This window comes from Accipiter gentilis, chromosome 26 (genome assembly GCF_929443795.1).
Source record: "Accipiter gentilis chromosome 26, bAccGen1.1, whole genome shotgun sequence".
NCBI classification, from domain to species: domain Eukaryota; kingdom Metazoa; phylum Chordata; class Aves; order Accipitriformes; family Accipitridae; genus Astur; species Astur gentilis.
In genome coordinates, this window is record NC_064905.1 from 22,744,851 (window position 1) to 22,761,054 (window position 16,204).

The 16,204-nt window shown below is 43.6% G+C and overlaps 1 protein-coding gene across 7 annotated transcripts in view; it reads left to right on the top strand.

Annotated features, from left to right (window-relative positions):
* Positions 1-1,239: 1,239 nt before the first annotated feature.
* Positions 1,240-16,204, top strand: part of TCERG1 (transcription elongation regulator 1) — a 34,571-nt gene continuing 19,606 nt past the window's right edge. For 2 of the 7 annotated variants that reach the window (XM_049829844.1, XM_049829845.1), the window contains exons 1-7: positions 1,257-1,361; positions 2,538-2,763; positions 5,938-6,090; positions 6,293-6,560; positions 9,304-9,546; positions 13,439-13,501; positions 14,817-15,017. In XM_049829844.1, coding sequence (XP_049685801.1) covers positions 1,258-1,361; positions 2,538-2,763; positions 5,938-6,090; positions 6,293-6,560; positions 9,304-9,546; positions 13,439-13,501; positions 14,817-15,017 — 1,258 coding nt within the window. In that variant the 5' untranslated portion in view covers position 1,257. Of the gene's footprint in view, positions 1,362-1,734; positions 2,004-2,537; positions 2,764-5,937; positions 6,091-6,292; positions 6,561-9,303; positions 9,547-13,438; positions 13,502-14,816; positions 15,018-16,204 lie in introns of those variants that run through there. The other 5 variants (XM_049829848.1, XM_049829847.1, XM_049829846.1 and 2 more) reach the window with 5 other exon arrangements.

The following is a 16,204-nucleotide window of genomic DNA, read 5'->3' on the forward strand; positions in this document are numbered from 1 at the left end:
CTCCCCATCTCCCCGTCCCAGCGGGAACCCACTGGAGTCCCACGGTAATCACGGTGCAGCATGAACTCCCGTTTCCCAGCCCACGGGGCTCCGCTGCGGTGCGGCAGCAGGGACCAGCCACACGCTTCACGCCTCTCCTGCTCCATCCCAGCCCACCTGCGGGCACCGCAGCCCTTCGCCCTCCGCAGCCACGTCCCCCCCGGCATTTGCCCATGGCTTGGGTTGCCACAACCACGCCAGCCGTCCCCAGGCTGGGGTCTCGCCGCCCCGGGCAGCACTCCGCGGAGGTGTGGGTTTCCCGGGAGGCTCTGGGCCCATAGCAGGGCCCCCAGGCACGGTCTATCGGCCTCCGGCAGACCCCGCTGCCTTCCCCCGGCTCCGCACAGGCCGTCGGGCTTTTCGCTACACGTGCTGCCGCGGGCCCCGACGGTAAAACCGAACTCCGGCGGGAGAAATAAGCTGCCCTCGCCCAACCGAGGCTCTGCTGGTCTAACTGCCTCTTCAAGGAGCTTCTGCCAGCGCAGCCGCGCCTTGCATCAGGACCTTTGCCAGCAGTTACGTCCAGCGGGGACTGCGGGGCGGCGTCCGGCCCGTATTAGCCCGAGCCGGGGCTAACGGGGGCCGGGGCAGCCCGCGAGGGCTCCTCGCCCGCCGCTTCCCGCTGCGGCCCCGCGCCGCCCCCGGCAGACGGCGCCCCCCAGCGGCCGCACGGCGCTGGGGCAGGGCCCGCGCCAGCTTCCCATTGGCCGGCCGTTCCCCCCCTCCCCCCCCAGCACCGCCCGCTCATTGGCTGCTGCCCCGTAATTTTGTTTCCCGGGAGGCTGCCCCACCCCTGTGCCCCGCCATTGGCTGCTGCTGGAGCTCCGCCCCCGGTGACGTGCGGGGCTTTTCAGGATGGGAGCGCCGCAGCCTGTGATTGGTGGACGGGGTTCCGCCCGCTGATTGGATGTAGCACCCGTCTTTTTTTTTTCTTTTTTTTTCCTACGAGACTCCGTCTTACGTGAGGTCAGTTCCGGTCCCCTCCCCGGGTCACGCCTCACGTGATCCGTGCCGCAAGCGGCGCGGGACGCCCGCGCGCAGCCAATCCTGGCGCGCCTGGCTTCCCCCATTCAAAGTCGGCGGGCGCGGCGGCCAATCGCGGGGCGCGCCCGCCCCCCGCGAGCGCTGACGGGCGTGGGGGGCGGCCAATGGGACGCGGCGGGGCCTGGCCGGGGCGGCAGCGGCAGCGGCTGGGCTCGGCGGCGCTGCGAGGCGGCGATGGCGGAGCGGGGCGGCGGCGGCGGCGGCGCGGGGGCCGGCGGCGGCGGCGGCGGCGGCGGCGAGGGGGAGACGGCGGCGGAGCGGTACGGCAGCGAGCTCAGGTACCGCGCGGCGGCGGGCGCGGGCTCTGCCGGGGGCCGCGGCCTGGCCCGGCCCGGCCCGCCCGCCGCGGCCTTCCCGCAGCGCCGCCCGCGGGCCCGGCCTGCGCCCGGCGGGTTCGGCCGCCAGCGGCGGCGGGGGAGCGGGGCCGGGGCCGGGGCCGGGGCCCGGGCGGGGCGGGGCCGGGGCGGGGCCGGGGCTGGGGCCGGGGCGGGCGGCCCGGCGGGAGCTGCTCTCGCCGCCTCCATTTTCTGTCTCCGCGTGCGGCCGGCGCCGGGCCGGGCCTTCGCCGCCGGGCCGGGGCCGCCCGCCGAGGCTCCGCTCCCGGGCGCGGAGCTGGGCTGCAGGGGCGCGGCGGCGGTGGCGGCGGCGGCGGCGGTCGGTCGGTCGGGGCGCCCGGCGGGGTCTCCCTTGCCGTCGTCGGCCCCGGCGCTCTCCGCCCCGCTGGCAGTGCAGGTCGGCAGGAGCAGGGGCTGCCCTGCGGCCTGGGCGCTGAGCCGCGCGTGTGTTGCCCTTCATCTTCTCATAACCTCTGTTTTTTCCGATTTTGAGTCATCATGCCAACATTGGTATTGCACTGGCAGTAAATGGTGGGCAAAATTGTTTTCCTGAGAGCAGCAGAAGAGCGTTTGTTGGTTCCAAAGGTGAACGTTTTTTTCTATATATACGGTTACAAAGCTCCCGGTGTAGCGGGTTGGGTGGCACAGCGGGCTTAGTGCGATGGTCAGGGTTCACGTCCTGCCACAGGTCACAAATGCGAAGGATGTAGATAGTCCTGGCAGACACTGGTGCTACAGAGCACTTAAAACCCTCGGCGCGACGGACAGCCGTTGCTTGAGAAGTCGAGGATGTACATGCAGACAGGACTCAGAGTTGCAGGTCGTGTTGAAGGAGCTTTGGCAGATCAGGGTGTGCTCCTACGATGCCTGCCTGTCCTCATCCCAGCTCTAGGTTATTTGTTTCTGTGAGTAAAAATTAACAATTGAAGACTAATAAACTTGAATTGCAAAGGGGAAGAAACTATTGGAAGTAGTTGCACACTTTGATTATTCAAACTTGGCATTTTTTCCACACCCTTTTGATTTCTGTTAGGGTTCTTCCCTGTTTGTTCTAAGAATTGATTTTCCTACAGCTTAGCAGGAAGCAAAAATAAACTTTCCCTTTGGCCTTATCCACAGAATGGCTCAGCAGCAAGCACTGAGATTTCGCGGTCCAGCTCCCCCACCAAACGCAGTCATGAGAGGCCCACCGCCTCTCATGAGACCACCTCCACCTTTTGGTATGATGCGAGGTCCTCCTCCACCACCTCGCCCCCCTTTTGGACGTCCTCCATTTGATCCAAACATGCCTCCGATGCCACCTCCGGGAGGGATTCCTCCACCAATGGGACCTCCACATTTACAGGTAAAGAACGGGCAATTCTCTTGGTTTGCTGAGTTGGGATTTATGGATTTTTCTTGTTTGTATTCACGTGTGGAAATAATAAGAGGAGAGACATTAAAATGAATGAAAAAACCAGCAGGCTCGTGCATGGTGTTATAAAACCTAATGCATACCTGTGGTATGTAAATGCAACTTCTGTTTAGCTCCTTGAGGCAATTCTAAATTAATCAATTATGCAGTTAGGATATGCTCGCCAACAGAGTCTTTACTAAAACCTGACTTCATGTTGGTGCCCTGTGGCCGTGCAGAATGCAGGACTCGGCTGCGCTCCAGTTTCTGAACACCTCAAAGCAGGCATGTGAAGTATACATCAGCCTTCTAGGGTTATCCTGATTCTGCTTGTATTCACTTAGTGGGGTAATGATGGATGCACACAAAGACTGAGAGAGAAGGTGCAGCTGAATTCCATGCGGATTCCAGCATGAGCCACACCTGCCATCACTCTGGTAGTTTATTATTACTGAACACCAAGGGATTGGCTAGGTGGGCAGGTAGCAATTTTGAGAAGTACGTATATAATCAGCAGTCAGGTATGTTTTGCTTTAGTGCTGTGTTCAGGAGGGTGCGTCATTAGTAATGCACCAGAAATTGTCAACACACTGGCAAAGAAAAATTTAACATTTGGAAAACAACCTAGGAGTAGTCTCATTGTTTGGCTGGAGCAGCTGCAGGTTGCCCCGTACTGACAAAAGTTTACTCTTGGCAGAGGGAGAATGCTCTTTACCTTACGCTTATTGTTGTTGTTGTTGTTGGGGGGGGGGGGGGGTGTTGGGGGGTGTTTGTTTGGGGGTTTTGGTGTTTTGTTTTGTTTTTTTAAAGACTTGCAGCATTATTAGCACCTACAAGGATAGTATGACCCAGTTGGGCTCAAGTAAGGTAGATTTTTGGCTGTATGTCATAGTGATGTATGTTTAAGTTCTTTTGCCTACCTTTCAGAGACTTGGACAGTCTGAAAGGTACAACACCTTTGTGAATAAGGAATGTATTGTTTTAATAGCACTGTAGGAGTACTGTGCTGTTAGGGCAGTGTAATTACTATGTGGGACCTCAGGTGGGCCTATAAGGAGGTGAATAGTACTATGTGGTTTATAAATAATGGTTTAAATCCCTTATTTGTAATAGGAAAGTGAAAACTTTAGTGCTATGACATTAATTTTAAAATGTAGGGATGTGGGCAAGATGGGAAGAGAACATGCAGTGGGGATAACAGGACCTTGCTTCCTTCCTGCAGTTTCAAGAATCAGCCAGAGTTAATTTGAAGCCCGAAGCCTAGCTGCTGCTGTCTCCTTGATTGATGTGTTTGATTTATATTCTGAATGTGCTTCAGCTCTCAGCTGTTACATCATAGCTGATTTATCATGCCATGCAGGAAGCATGTCTTCTACAACTCATTACCATACATGGAATCCATGAACCAAACATGTCTAAATTTTTCATGCCATGTCAGCACTGTGCTCTGCTTTGCACCGAATGTTTGGGTTTTAGCTTCTCGCCCTGCTTCTGGTGCAAGGGGAGACGCAATGTTGAAAGGTCCTGTGGTAGAAACAGAGGAGAGAGTGTGCTTCAAGTGGAGCTGAAAGGCGTTGTAGATCCCCTGACTGTACACCCAGCGTCACTTCCTCGCTCCCAGGACTGCCCTGTAATGGTCTAACCCTGTTTTATGGGGAAAGCAGCAACAGCAGGCAAAAAGTGAGCCCTACTGGATTCTTTTTACAGATTGTAGAGCAGTAAAGAGAAAGATCATCTTGTGGCCAGATGGAGGAGCTGTGGAGAAGAAATAAGGAAGGAAAGAAAGGCTGTAGTTACCTTAATGGCTTTTTTGTTTGTTTTGAATTCCGTCCACGTACTCTTGACTTACTTTATAATAGTATTTAACAAAAATCAGAGTTGGTACATGAATTTAAAAAGCAGTTTAAAATATCACTCTTACAGAAGAAATTTTGATCTCAGGGCAACTTCTGGAAGAAGCCAAATGCAGACAGAAACTAAGGACATGGTACATGCTGAAAACAGCCAAGGGTAGGACTCCAATTCTCAGTGCACAGGTGCAGCTCAGGGTGCACGTTTGTGGCATGTCACACCAAGCTACCCAGTTCCTGTGACACTGGATTTCCTGCACACATGCTAGCTTCAGCAGAGCCCTAGTCTTGCCGCATGTGCGCGTTTCAGCCTCGGGCCTGTCAGTTACGAGTGCAGAGCTCGAAGGTTTTTGCCAGTGAGCTGTCTTGGTATTGCCTTTGTGAAGTGGAAATCTTTTGAATCACAAGTACAATTAGAACTGGAGTGATGGAGATAATTAGGTCAGTTGTAGGTGTATGCAGAATAAGTTAAAGAACTTGGTGGATTTTGTCAACTGCCTTTTTTTATAGGGAAGTATTCACTATACTTGTTATGCCCAGGAAATTTCAGAACGGTCCAAATAAACAAGTAGCATAGAAGAATTTAATGCACTTTGAATTAGAAAGCGGGTGTTCAGGCTTTCAATTAAGAGTTGTGTGCAGGGCAGTTCTGGGTTTCTTATGATGATGCAATAATGAAAATGCAATTTGATTTTTTTTTTTTCTTTTTAAATTAGCACTAGTTAGAGTTTTAGTTAACGGGAAATCAAGAACTGTAACGGATTGTAATGAAATCTGCTGCTCTGCTATGCTAATAAATTGGATGCTTACTTGTAATTTTTTTTTTTATATTTGTTCACCGGGAGGGTCATTGTGTAACTGTTTAGTGGTGTATTTGATTTACAGCTGAGGATGTCTGAGTGTCAGTTATTCAGGGACAGTTCTTCCATTCTTTCTCTTTCGTGCATTGGGATATTTTCTTCTTTTCAGGAGAGGAGTTTTCTTTCACCTCGCTTCTTTTCATGCCACTTTTTTCTGATGCTCTGCATCAGATGATGTTAGCATCTCAGAACTGAAGTGTTTATTGCAGCTGTTCTGCCATAGGTGGTAGCTTGTCAGGAAGTGCATTCTCTGAGCTGGTAGCATTAGATTGTTGAAGAAGCTCTCCAGGCTGGTAGAGTTAACCTTACTATAGTTGTGCTGTCTGTTGGTGCTCTAATAAAGGAAAACTCTGCTTGAAAATTGTATTATTATTATTATTACTGCTACCATCATTATTGTCGTTATATGCCTTTAGAGACCACCATTTATGCCTCCTCCCATGGGTAGCATGCCACCACCTCCTGGTATGATGTTCCCTCCAGGAATGCCGCCTGTCACTGCCCCTGGAACACCAGCAATGCCCCCAGCTGAAGAGATATGGGTAGAAAACAAAACTCCAGATGGCAAGGTAAGACGGTTACCAGAAACAACGAAGTAATGGGTGTTTTCTGCTGTTGTGAGCATGTTGTCATACACAGTCTGGCACTGCAGTAAAATCCTACGCTCTTGTCTATCCTCTTACTATTTTTAAAACATGAGGAACTGGACCATTTATAAATGCTCCTCCTCCAGATAAGCAGTTGTTTGATGGTGACATTTTTAAATTGTAGGTCTATTTCTATAATGCACGTACACGTGAGTCAGCGTGGACTAAGCCAGATGGGGTCAAAGTTATTCAGCAGTCGGAGTTGACGCCGATGCTGGCTGCGCAAGCCCAGGCCCAGGCGCAAGCCCAGGCCCAGGCACAAGCAGTAGGTGCCTCCACACCGACCACCAGTAGTCCTGCATCTGCAGCGTCTCCATCCACGTCCTCGAGTACTCAGTCCTCCACAACCTCTACCACAACCACAGCCACTTCAGTTTCACAGACGATTTCCAGTGAGTAACTGAGGGTTTCTCAAGCTTTGCGTTGGTGGGGAGCAGGTGGTGGGCATGCTGCTTTGGGAAATTGCTGCAGCAAAAACTTGGTATCCAGGAGGAAGTTGTTTCAACATAAACTGGAGTGTGAGTTTATAGTACAGCACTTAATGCAGAAGAACCTTGCATGCAAACCTTTTATTGTCCCCTCCTCCCACCCTAATCTGAAAGAGTTACTTCAGGAGAGTAATACTAGATCAGCATGCAACCCTTTTTCTTTAGGTCTTTGTATATTTTTCTTCTGCTGTTATCACATCATCTCAAAGCTATTTTGCATCCATTTCCTTTTGACTGTAGATAATGCTAAATTGTTTTTTAAAGTGTTTCACAAGAAAAGTTAATCTGAGGTAGGAATTACAGTTGTAGCAATTACCTCTTTGTTTCCAAAATGGCATCTGTTGCTTTAAGAGGCTGGACCTTTGAGTGCTGCTCCTGGGCTGCTGAGAATTGGTTGATTGCAGAACAGAGCTGCTTCTGGTGTATTACTTTTATTAGCATTATTCTTCTGACTAAGCCTCGCTAGAGTTGCACAAGAGAGGAAAAAGGAAGTCCTTAGAGCCGTTATTGTCCACTCATGACCTTCGAATAGTAGTCTGAAGATTGCTGCTGTTTACAGGGCTGAGCCTTTGCTTTTGAGGGTTTTCCAGCTGAGGGAACCTCAGGAGGAAAGGGGACTGAATTTATGCAGCATGCACGTTTATACGTAGTATCTGCATATAATATAAACAGTATGATTTATACTCTTCTTTGGTGTATATATATGCTAACAAAGTGCCTCTAGGTGCAGAGCATCTAGAAATGTATATTGTGTACAACAGATCTGTTTGCACATGAGTGTGTCAACAGCAAGCGTGAGTAAGATCACCTAGCATGAACAAGGCAAGGTACAGCTTGTTAAGGAACAGTTTGGTTAGTGTTACTGTCTACATGCAGGGCTACTGAAAGCAGAACGTTTATGCTGATCAGGAATGCTGTTGTTCGACAGTCTTGATCATTGTAGCTGTGCTGGCAAAAATGTGTGCACTGAGTTAGGCCAAAGAGTATCCAGAAGATGAGCTGAATTGTTCTAACTCCAGTGGTATTGCATAGTTGCATTCTCTGGAATTACTTCATCTTTTTCCTATACCAGGTGAGGCAAGTCAAGCTTAACTCACCATTTAACCCAAACTTTACAGATCTGTGCACGAAAGGGAGTCAAAATTAGGTAGCCCTCAAATTTGCTTTGGGTTAACACTGAGGAGAGGACAGATCACTGGAGTAGCAAATAATTTGTATTGCTCAAAGCATTTTAGTGCTTTTTATTTAATTTGAAAGGTAACTTAGTACTGTGTTCAGCTGCTTTGTTGAAATATGGTCTACTCGAACCATTTTGCTGAGTAACAAGAATGAGGTAGGAGATGAATGTTAGCTTCTGGCCTAATGCCAGGCTTTTGAGAACTGATCCTGCTTTTGGAATAGTACTTTATGCACCCTCTCCGAAGCAAAATTTCCTGATACCGAACGCTGAGAATCTGTTCCACTTCTACCTGTTCTACCTGCTAAACTTTGTCTTTGCTTTCAAGAACTGTTACTGTTGGTGTCTGTGCCTAGGTGATAAAAGTCTATCATTTAAAATAATTTTATAACTCTCAGACTTGGCCTGTAAAACAACCTGGGACTTCTGGCTGAGCTTCATTCTCGTCTGGTACTGATTTGACTTAGGCCTTAAAACAAATCACATACTGACTGTCTGTTCTGTTTCCCTAAATTTTAGGCAGTGCTAAGGACTTTCACCCTTTCTGAAACACTTAACAACAGATCAAAAACCTTTATTTAAATATGCTAATACTGGTACGTTATTAGGAATGCTTCTGGTAGTCATGAAATAGTGAAGAAAATGCACAGTATGCCCATATATAATATGTGCATAAGTTGGTGTGGTTTCCCTTTTTTTTTTTTTTCCTTAGCTCATTTTTACAACAATTCCTCCTGCCTTCCACCAAATCTTACAGTGTAAATTTGCAAGGCTGGCCAATGATTTTAATCAGTCACGTCTCTAGTTCCTGTTTGCCAGTGCTTTGATAGGTAGCACTATTTATTCTCAGTTAAGTGCTGATTTCAGTGATGCTGCAAGGATTATAGAATTGAACACTAGTGGTGTATTTTCCCACTGGGAGGCACTGAAGGCCAAGAAAATTCTTGCAGCTTCTGAGCAAAAGTACTTTCCTTTTCCTTGCTTATTTACACTTTTTTTATTGACATTTTTCCATTCTTGGATCACAGCTTAACAAGCATAGTTTTTAGACAGACGGTTGTCAAGCACATGCTGCTGCCGTTATTGTTAAAAAGCAGAGCCTGTGTTTATTTAACATAAGAACAACCTTTTTCCATTTGAAAATGTTCCCTTTCTGTTTTTCTGAACAGGGATACAGAGTAGAATTTCATTTCAGGCTATGTTTGTCCTTTGATACACCCTTGCTACTGCTATAGAGACTTGTTAGGTGTAAATAATGGGACAAAGTAAAATTTGAAATTTACTTTCTTTGTGAATACTTAATGTTACAGAGAAGGCAAAGGGTTTTTTTGTCCAAGAGTGTCTTCCTGCCGATGATATCTAAGCATATCTGCTTATATGAAGTCTGTTGGGAAACAGAGAGCCAGTATGTTTGCAGCAAATATATTGTAGTGTCTAAGATACAAGGTGTTCTTTGTGTTTTTTTATCAGCACCTACCACACAAGACCAGACCCCAAGTTCGGGTGTTTCAGTTGCCACACCATCAGTCAGTGTTTCAACCTCTGCTCCTTCTGCTACACCTGTGCAGACTGTACCCCAGCCAGTCCCACAGACATTGCCTCCTGCAGTTCCTCATGCAGTACCTCAACCAACTGCAGCAATTCCTGCTTTTCCACCAGTAATGGTACCTCCATTTCGTGTCCCCCTTCCTGGCATGCCTATTCCACTTCCAGGTAAATTGGCGAACTGTAATTGTCTTGTCCGCTACATGTCCATGTTGTCAATTTGTTTGCACTCATGTGTCCACTGTGTACGGAACTTGCCTGAATCCTCTCCACTCAGAGTATTTTCGAAAGAATTCAGGGTTAGCAGACAGACTTTAATTAACAAAGAACATGAAATTTTTTTTACTTCTAGTTCTTTGATATACATATTAGAAAACAGCTGCATTTAAACATGTAAACCTTTTTCTTTTGGATGATAGGAAAATATAACACTACTTAAACTCATGGCACATGTCTTTTTTGTCATCCTGTTTAAAAAAAAAAAGTTTCTGGGCGGAATCCCTATGTGACTGAGAATATTGTAGCACTATATTTTACTAATTGCCATGTTGCTGTAATTTTTTCTACTTGCTTGATTTAAACTTTAAGTTTTGTGCATAAATATTTATTAGGATTTGGATTATAGCCCAAAGAAATTAAAAGAAAAGAATGTATTTATGAGCAGGAAAAATTACCCTTCAAATGCATTGCCCCTGAATGATGCTAGGCATTTCCAGTTCTTTTGGTTTGCAGCTATCAAGTATGATGCTGAATGTATATGCAAACTGCTGAGGTTTAAACCGAGGAACCATAATGAAGGCATTCAAGATGCTAGGGTATTATTCATAGGCTTTAGATGTAAAGACCATTGAGAGGAAATCTTAGATGGCAGCATACTGGTTCCTGGGTAAATAATATTTTCTTAAGTTTTCATAAAATATTTAGATACTTAAGGAAGTAATTTTAGGCTGGCAAAATTTTGGACTCAACTGCTATTTAATTGCTGCAGAGGTCCTACTAAGAGATTGCTAAAGCCAGTCGTTGCTTAAATGCCATGTTTCAGTTTGCATGGATACAACCGAGTTCCTGTTCTAGTACAAAAGTAATTGATGGGTTTTTTCAGTGTACGATAGCATTAAGTATATACCAAGAGCTGATGATTTTCTGCTGCAAAGGAAGGTTTGAGACTGCAGTTGTATTGGATACAAGTTAGTTTCTGATTCAGAATTACAAAGCAGTGGCTCCGAGCAGCATCCTCATGTTTTTGATTCTTTGTACAAGCTGAGTGAGGTGACTTCTTTCCTGCTGTCATTTTAATACGTCGATCCAGTACATATGGAGGCCTTTACGTTCCATCAAATAGGTTGGATGAAAAATAATCCTTTAGAACACTTCTTTGATAAAGGATATAAGCATCAAAGTAGTTAAAATGGGTATTAGTTCTGCTAACTAGAAGAGAGGACCAACTTTTAGTTGCCTCTGCTTTTAGGATAGTCTTCTAAAATAACTGGGCGAAGCTACTTTAATCTGCAGTTTGCTTGAAAAGGAAATCGCAGTGTAGTACTTGTTTTAACATGGGAAACAAATACTATTCTGAACATGATATTCAAGGCTGAACAAAAAAGTGGATAAAGGATAGAGGGAGAATTCTGATGTCTGTAAATTTTGTGAGGTTTAGAAGAGCAATAAAAAGGGTTAAGCCTTAAAGGTGGTCAGCTGAATGTTCTTAACTGCAGTTTCTGACATTGCCAGCAAGGGATCAGCATAGAGTGAAGGGTCCTTACATACCTTTGAAGGATATGATCCTCTATGGAAGTGTGAACTGTCAGGTAAAATGTGGATGGTCAAGGCAGTAGAGAAGAGTACCAGTGAAAATGGATACACTGGGGTCTGTGCTTAGGTTGGTTTCTTTTGTAAGCTCTCAGTCAAAAAGTTTTGTGAGTAGTGCAATACAGAAGGAAAGGCAGAGCAAGAACATCAATCTTCTTCTTAAACTCATTTTTGAAAAGTCTCTTTTTTCAGAACTTTCCTCATAGCAAATCTTAGATCTGGCCTCTTGTGTTCCCACAGTGAGATGAGCCTTTTGGGTGGAACCCATAATACATAGGAAGGATACCTAGCAGTGAAGTGCCCGCTTCCACTAACGAGTCTAATTTGTTGTTTGGCTTGATTACAGAATAAAATTAGTCTACTTTTTTCAGCTAATTCTGACTTGAGTTGGTTGCAGTAGTTTATAAACACTCTAAAAGAAAAGGAAACCTTTAGAATATTTTACAGTAATAAGAAGCAAAAGAGAAGTCAAAATTACTTCATGGCAGTATAAGGTGAAGTCAAAAAGGCTGGAAAAGTTTTAACGTGTAGATGTTTGGGGCTTTCAGCACTAGGTATAATATCAGCCAGATTGCTTTCAAGTTACAGAGGCAGAGCTGAACAATACCATTGTCAAATGACGGCAAAGTTAATCTCTGTATTATACTGTAGTAAGACGGAACAATGGAAGAGTTGATTAGTGATATCTCATAATCTCAGATCTTAAAAAGTAAGTCTGCTTTCTCTTAATTCATATATTAAAACTTAGTTGTATGTTTGAGAATGAACTTGGCAGAGGAAACAGCTTGGGTATTTGCTAAGTCTTATCTGCGCTGCAGTGTCTCTAATTTCAGTGATCCCGCAGATGGCATTATTTATACTGACCCAGTTTTAAGACATGCTGTAACTTCCTTAACAAAACGAATTTTCAGATTCATTTTCAAGTACATAACATGAATTCCGCCCCCCCCCCCAAAAAATTAGACAAACACTTCATTCAGTGCTGTTTGATTCAATGTTTTTTGTGTCTCAATTCATACTTTTTTTTAATAAAACTAGTTTTGGATTCTTTCATTGAAATTATTGTTAAAGAACATTACAATTCTGTCTTCTCACAAAATTTTTTTAAATTAAATTGGCCGTATTTTTGTATGCTTTCCATACTAGATCTCTAATGAAGAAAAACAGAAATTACTTTGGTTATAAACACAGGGGTTTAATTTCACTTCGCGCTGGGAGAATTTCCAACCTCAGATGATGGAATTCAAACCATTTAAGGGGAAGTTTCTGCAGTATTTCAGTTTCTGAGTGTCCAGACTGGACCAACGTAGAGAGAACTTCTACAGTTTCCTTCTGCACCCTAAAATGAAGGTTTTTTGAAATGTGTTCCCCTTACCCCTGACTAATATCCTACTGAATTTTGTGTCTAATTGAGGAGGATGAGATGTTTTCCTTTTTTGGCCTTTCTATGTCATTTCTTAATGAGCTGGAGGGCAGAACAGTGCATGATGCTACCTTTTTGAGGGCTAGTTATGCTGCTTTTAGAGCATTTTTCAGCTCATGACATTCTTGATAATGAAAAATAAAGAAAATGGTCGCTGCCACTGACCTAGTGCAGCTTTGTGTACCTCTGTTTGCAGCTTCATTGCTTTTATCCATCCCCCGCCCCCTTCCACCTCCAGCCTTTCTGTAATGACCCTCATAACCTGAGCTTTCCCTCTGGGTTGAACTTGGCTTTCACCCTCCCACACCTTGATAGTCTGACTAGTTTAAATCTGTGCTTCTACTCTTACCACCGCCTTCTAAATGCTGCAGCAGACTGAAAATAGCAAAGACCGTTAGTTTCACTTCGTTGCTGCTCCCCTGATGGATCTGTCTGAGCAGAGGCTGTCAGTGGAAAACAGCACCTTTAGTAGAGTATTTTCCCATGGTAATGCCCTCCAAGGAGAGCCAAGTTCCCCCTTGAATGAACTTAAACCCCTGAGTCTTCATTGAAATAACTTTTTTCTTTTTAATGATATCCCAATTATTTGCTAAACAGCTGGTTTAATGTAGGTAGAAACTGTTGCTGCAGCTTAAAATTAGTTTTATATTTGATCTGGCATAAAATGTTGGAGCAAAAATAATTCACATTTTCTTGCTGGGAGGCTTTCTCTTTGCCAGCTGAAAATGGCATTCCAAATTGTAGCAGGAAATCTGTAGCATCCAGACTCCCAGTGGTAGCTGACATACAATGGCAGCTTTCCAACATGCTTGCTTATCCATTTTACAGGTGTAGCAATGATGCAAATAGTCAGCTGCCCGTATGTAAAGACAGTCGCTACCACCAAGACCGGTAATTTTCAAAACCATCTTAGTTCGTTTTGTCTGTAAGTTGGCATGGTAGTGAATGTTGTTGTTTATCCTTTATTTATTTATTTGCTTCCCCAATTGAATGAATATATATATACTTTATTTTCAAAACCAGTATAAATGCAAATATCATATCTGGCCAGGAGATAACTTTCCCAAATAACTGTTAGTGTTAGCTTATCTTATGCAAATAATCCAGTACAGTTTTCTGTAATCATTGAGTTCTGTAATAACTGTGAATCTCTTCATGCCCATACTTCTTAGTTATTAGTTTCTTGTGTGTGGATTTTCGTTTTTCCTACTTCCACGTGTATAGTGACATGATTGTGCTCGCATGTTGGTGTGCGTGTATGTGCGTCTTAGTATAAATTTTCATTTTTCAAACTGTGGATTTAAGAAAAGTTGCTTACTGAGAATACTTTATGGCAATGTGTAATGCGTGCTTTTCCACTATTTAAAATTATAGACTTTTTCCTATAAACGTTAAAGGCTCAAAATTACAATCTTGTAGTTCTAGTCCTATTCAATTTGTTTTTCTAGAACTTGTCATTCAAAATATGTTCAGTATATCCATTTTGTTGGGATGAGTAGAGAAATAATAGGAAAATGTAGCATTCTGGCTTATCTTTGGCTATTTACTTGCCATTTTGCTTTAGGATGTGAATAAAATGTTTTTTCCAATCAATCTGCAGTATTAAACAAAACCATTGCACAATCTGAAATTATTTCAGTCTCATAAGTTTTTATCCAAGGCTCTGAATTAATGTTAACTTTAAGTCAGGATTTAAGACTATCAGAGTTCTGCTTCGTATTATATGGCTCAAATTCAAGCCACTGTTGTCTTTTTTCAAGAGCAATAGGAATATCTCTTAAAATGACAGCATAATTAAACAGTGGGGTAGATTTTAAAAAAAATTATTTGCTATAGAGATCTAATAAAGACTTTTTTGATAGAGGACTTAATTTTGAAGTATTAAAGCAAATGTCTAAAAACTAACAAGCTTCGTGCTGTGCAGAATTACACATTACTCAAAATAAAAAGCTATCTAATTTGCCTGGTAATATGGGCATTACTGATTGTAAAACACAGGAAGGAAATTGAGTAACAATGCATTGCTTTCCAATTTAATTTTGAAAACTGTATTTATATAGGTTGATTATTTGTAACTTAAGTTTTACTGTAAACAGTGAAGTGCTAGGTTTTGGTTCTTAGGTACTTCATTGTCACTTACTGTTTTCTTTCCTTTTTCCTTTTTTTTCTTTTTTTCTTTTTTCTTTTTTTTTTCTTCTTTATACAGGTGTCTTGCCAGGCATGGCCCCTCCCATTGTACCTATGATCCATCCTCAGGTTGCTATTGCTGCTTCACCTGCTACGTTGGCTGGAGCAACAGCAGTCTCTGAGTGGACAGAGTACAAAACAGCAGATGGAAAGACTTACTATTATAACAATAGAACTTTGGAGTCAACATGGGAAAAACCCCAAGAACTGAAAGAAAAAGGTACTTTTTTTTAAATGCAGCTGTATACTAGGCAAAATTGCTTAGACCGTTAACAGTTGTGTTGGAAAACGTGAACGAGAATGTTTCTAATCCCTTATTTCCCTGAAGAATATTTTTAAATCCTGGTTATAAGTATCCATTTGGGTGGGTCTTGAGACTGAAAGTTTTTGTTTCTTTGTTTCCCACTGTACTGTAAGAGTATTTGGTTCTAGAGTGGCTTCTGTAGACACTTGGGTAAATGCATGTTTCCACTCCAGTAGAAAGTAAGTACTTTACATACTTAGGTGTTTGAGAAGATCCCAATTGCAGAAAGATAGAAAGTGAGGGGAAAATTCAGTTATTCTAAAGACTGTAAACCAGGAGAGAATGAAGATCACTGAAATGCTAAATTTCAGATCTTCATAAACTAAGTATATAAACGGGTTTGGAATATGAGGAAAAAATAAATTACCTTCCCCTGTCCACATCCGTAAGTTGTATTCTGGTCATATTCTGTGACTTGTATCTATTTGAATCCATGTTATATCCATGGGTGGTGTTATATTGGAGGGAAATTGTTCTTGTATCATAAATAAGGAAGAAGGGGTAAAAATCCTGTGGCTTTTATTCAGTTTATAAAGTCTTTTCAGAAAACAAATCCAGTCGGACCCAAATAGTTCTTCCTTTTATTGTCTGCTGAATTTTTCAGTTATAAGAAATCTTAGTTTAGACAAATTCAGAACACTTACAGTTAGTTAGTTTAATACCCATCTTTCTAATAATTCAGTTTTAAATAATGTCTTCTTTTTACTGAGGTGAAAACATCTAAGACAGCAAATATCAATTTTGCTGAGTAAAGCTAATCCATTTTATAATTTTTTAAATGGATGCAGAGCAATCCTCAGATGATTCTGCATGAATTTTCTCTTTTTTTTTTGTCAACAGCATTTCAAATCTGAAAGTCAACTTCAGTGTTGCACTGTTGGTTGCAACTGTTGTTTGATACATTTATTGGCATTTCAGCAATTTCTGTTGGTACAGTTTAGTTAGCTTTTTAATATTTTTTTAATTTTTTTTCCAGTCCCAAGTACATCTTGGTACAGGAGATAATCACATCTTTATAAGCAGACACCGTAAAGCCCAAGGAGGACAGAAAGCAGTGAAAATACATTAAAAATAAGTTTTGTTTTGCTGTTGTGCTTGGAAAA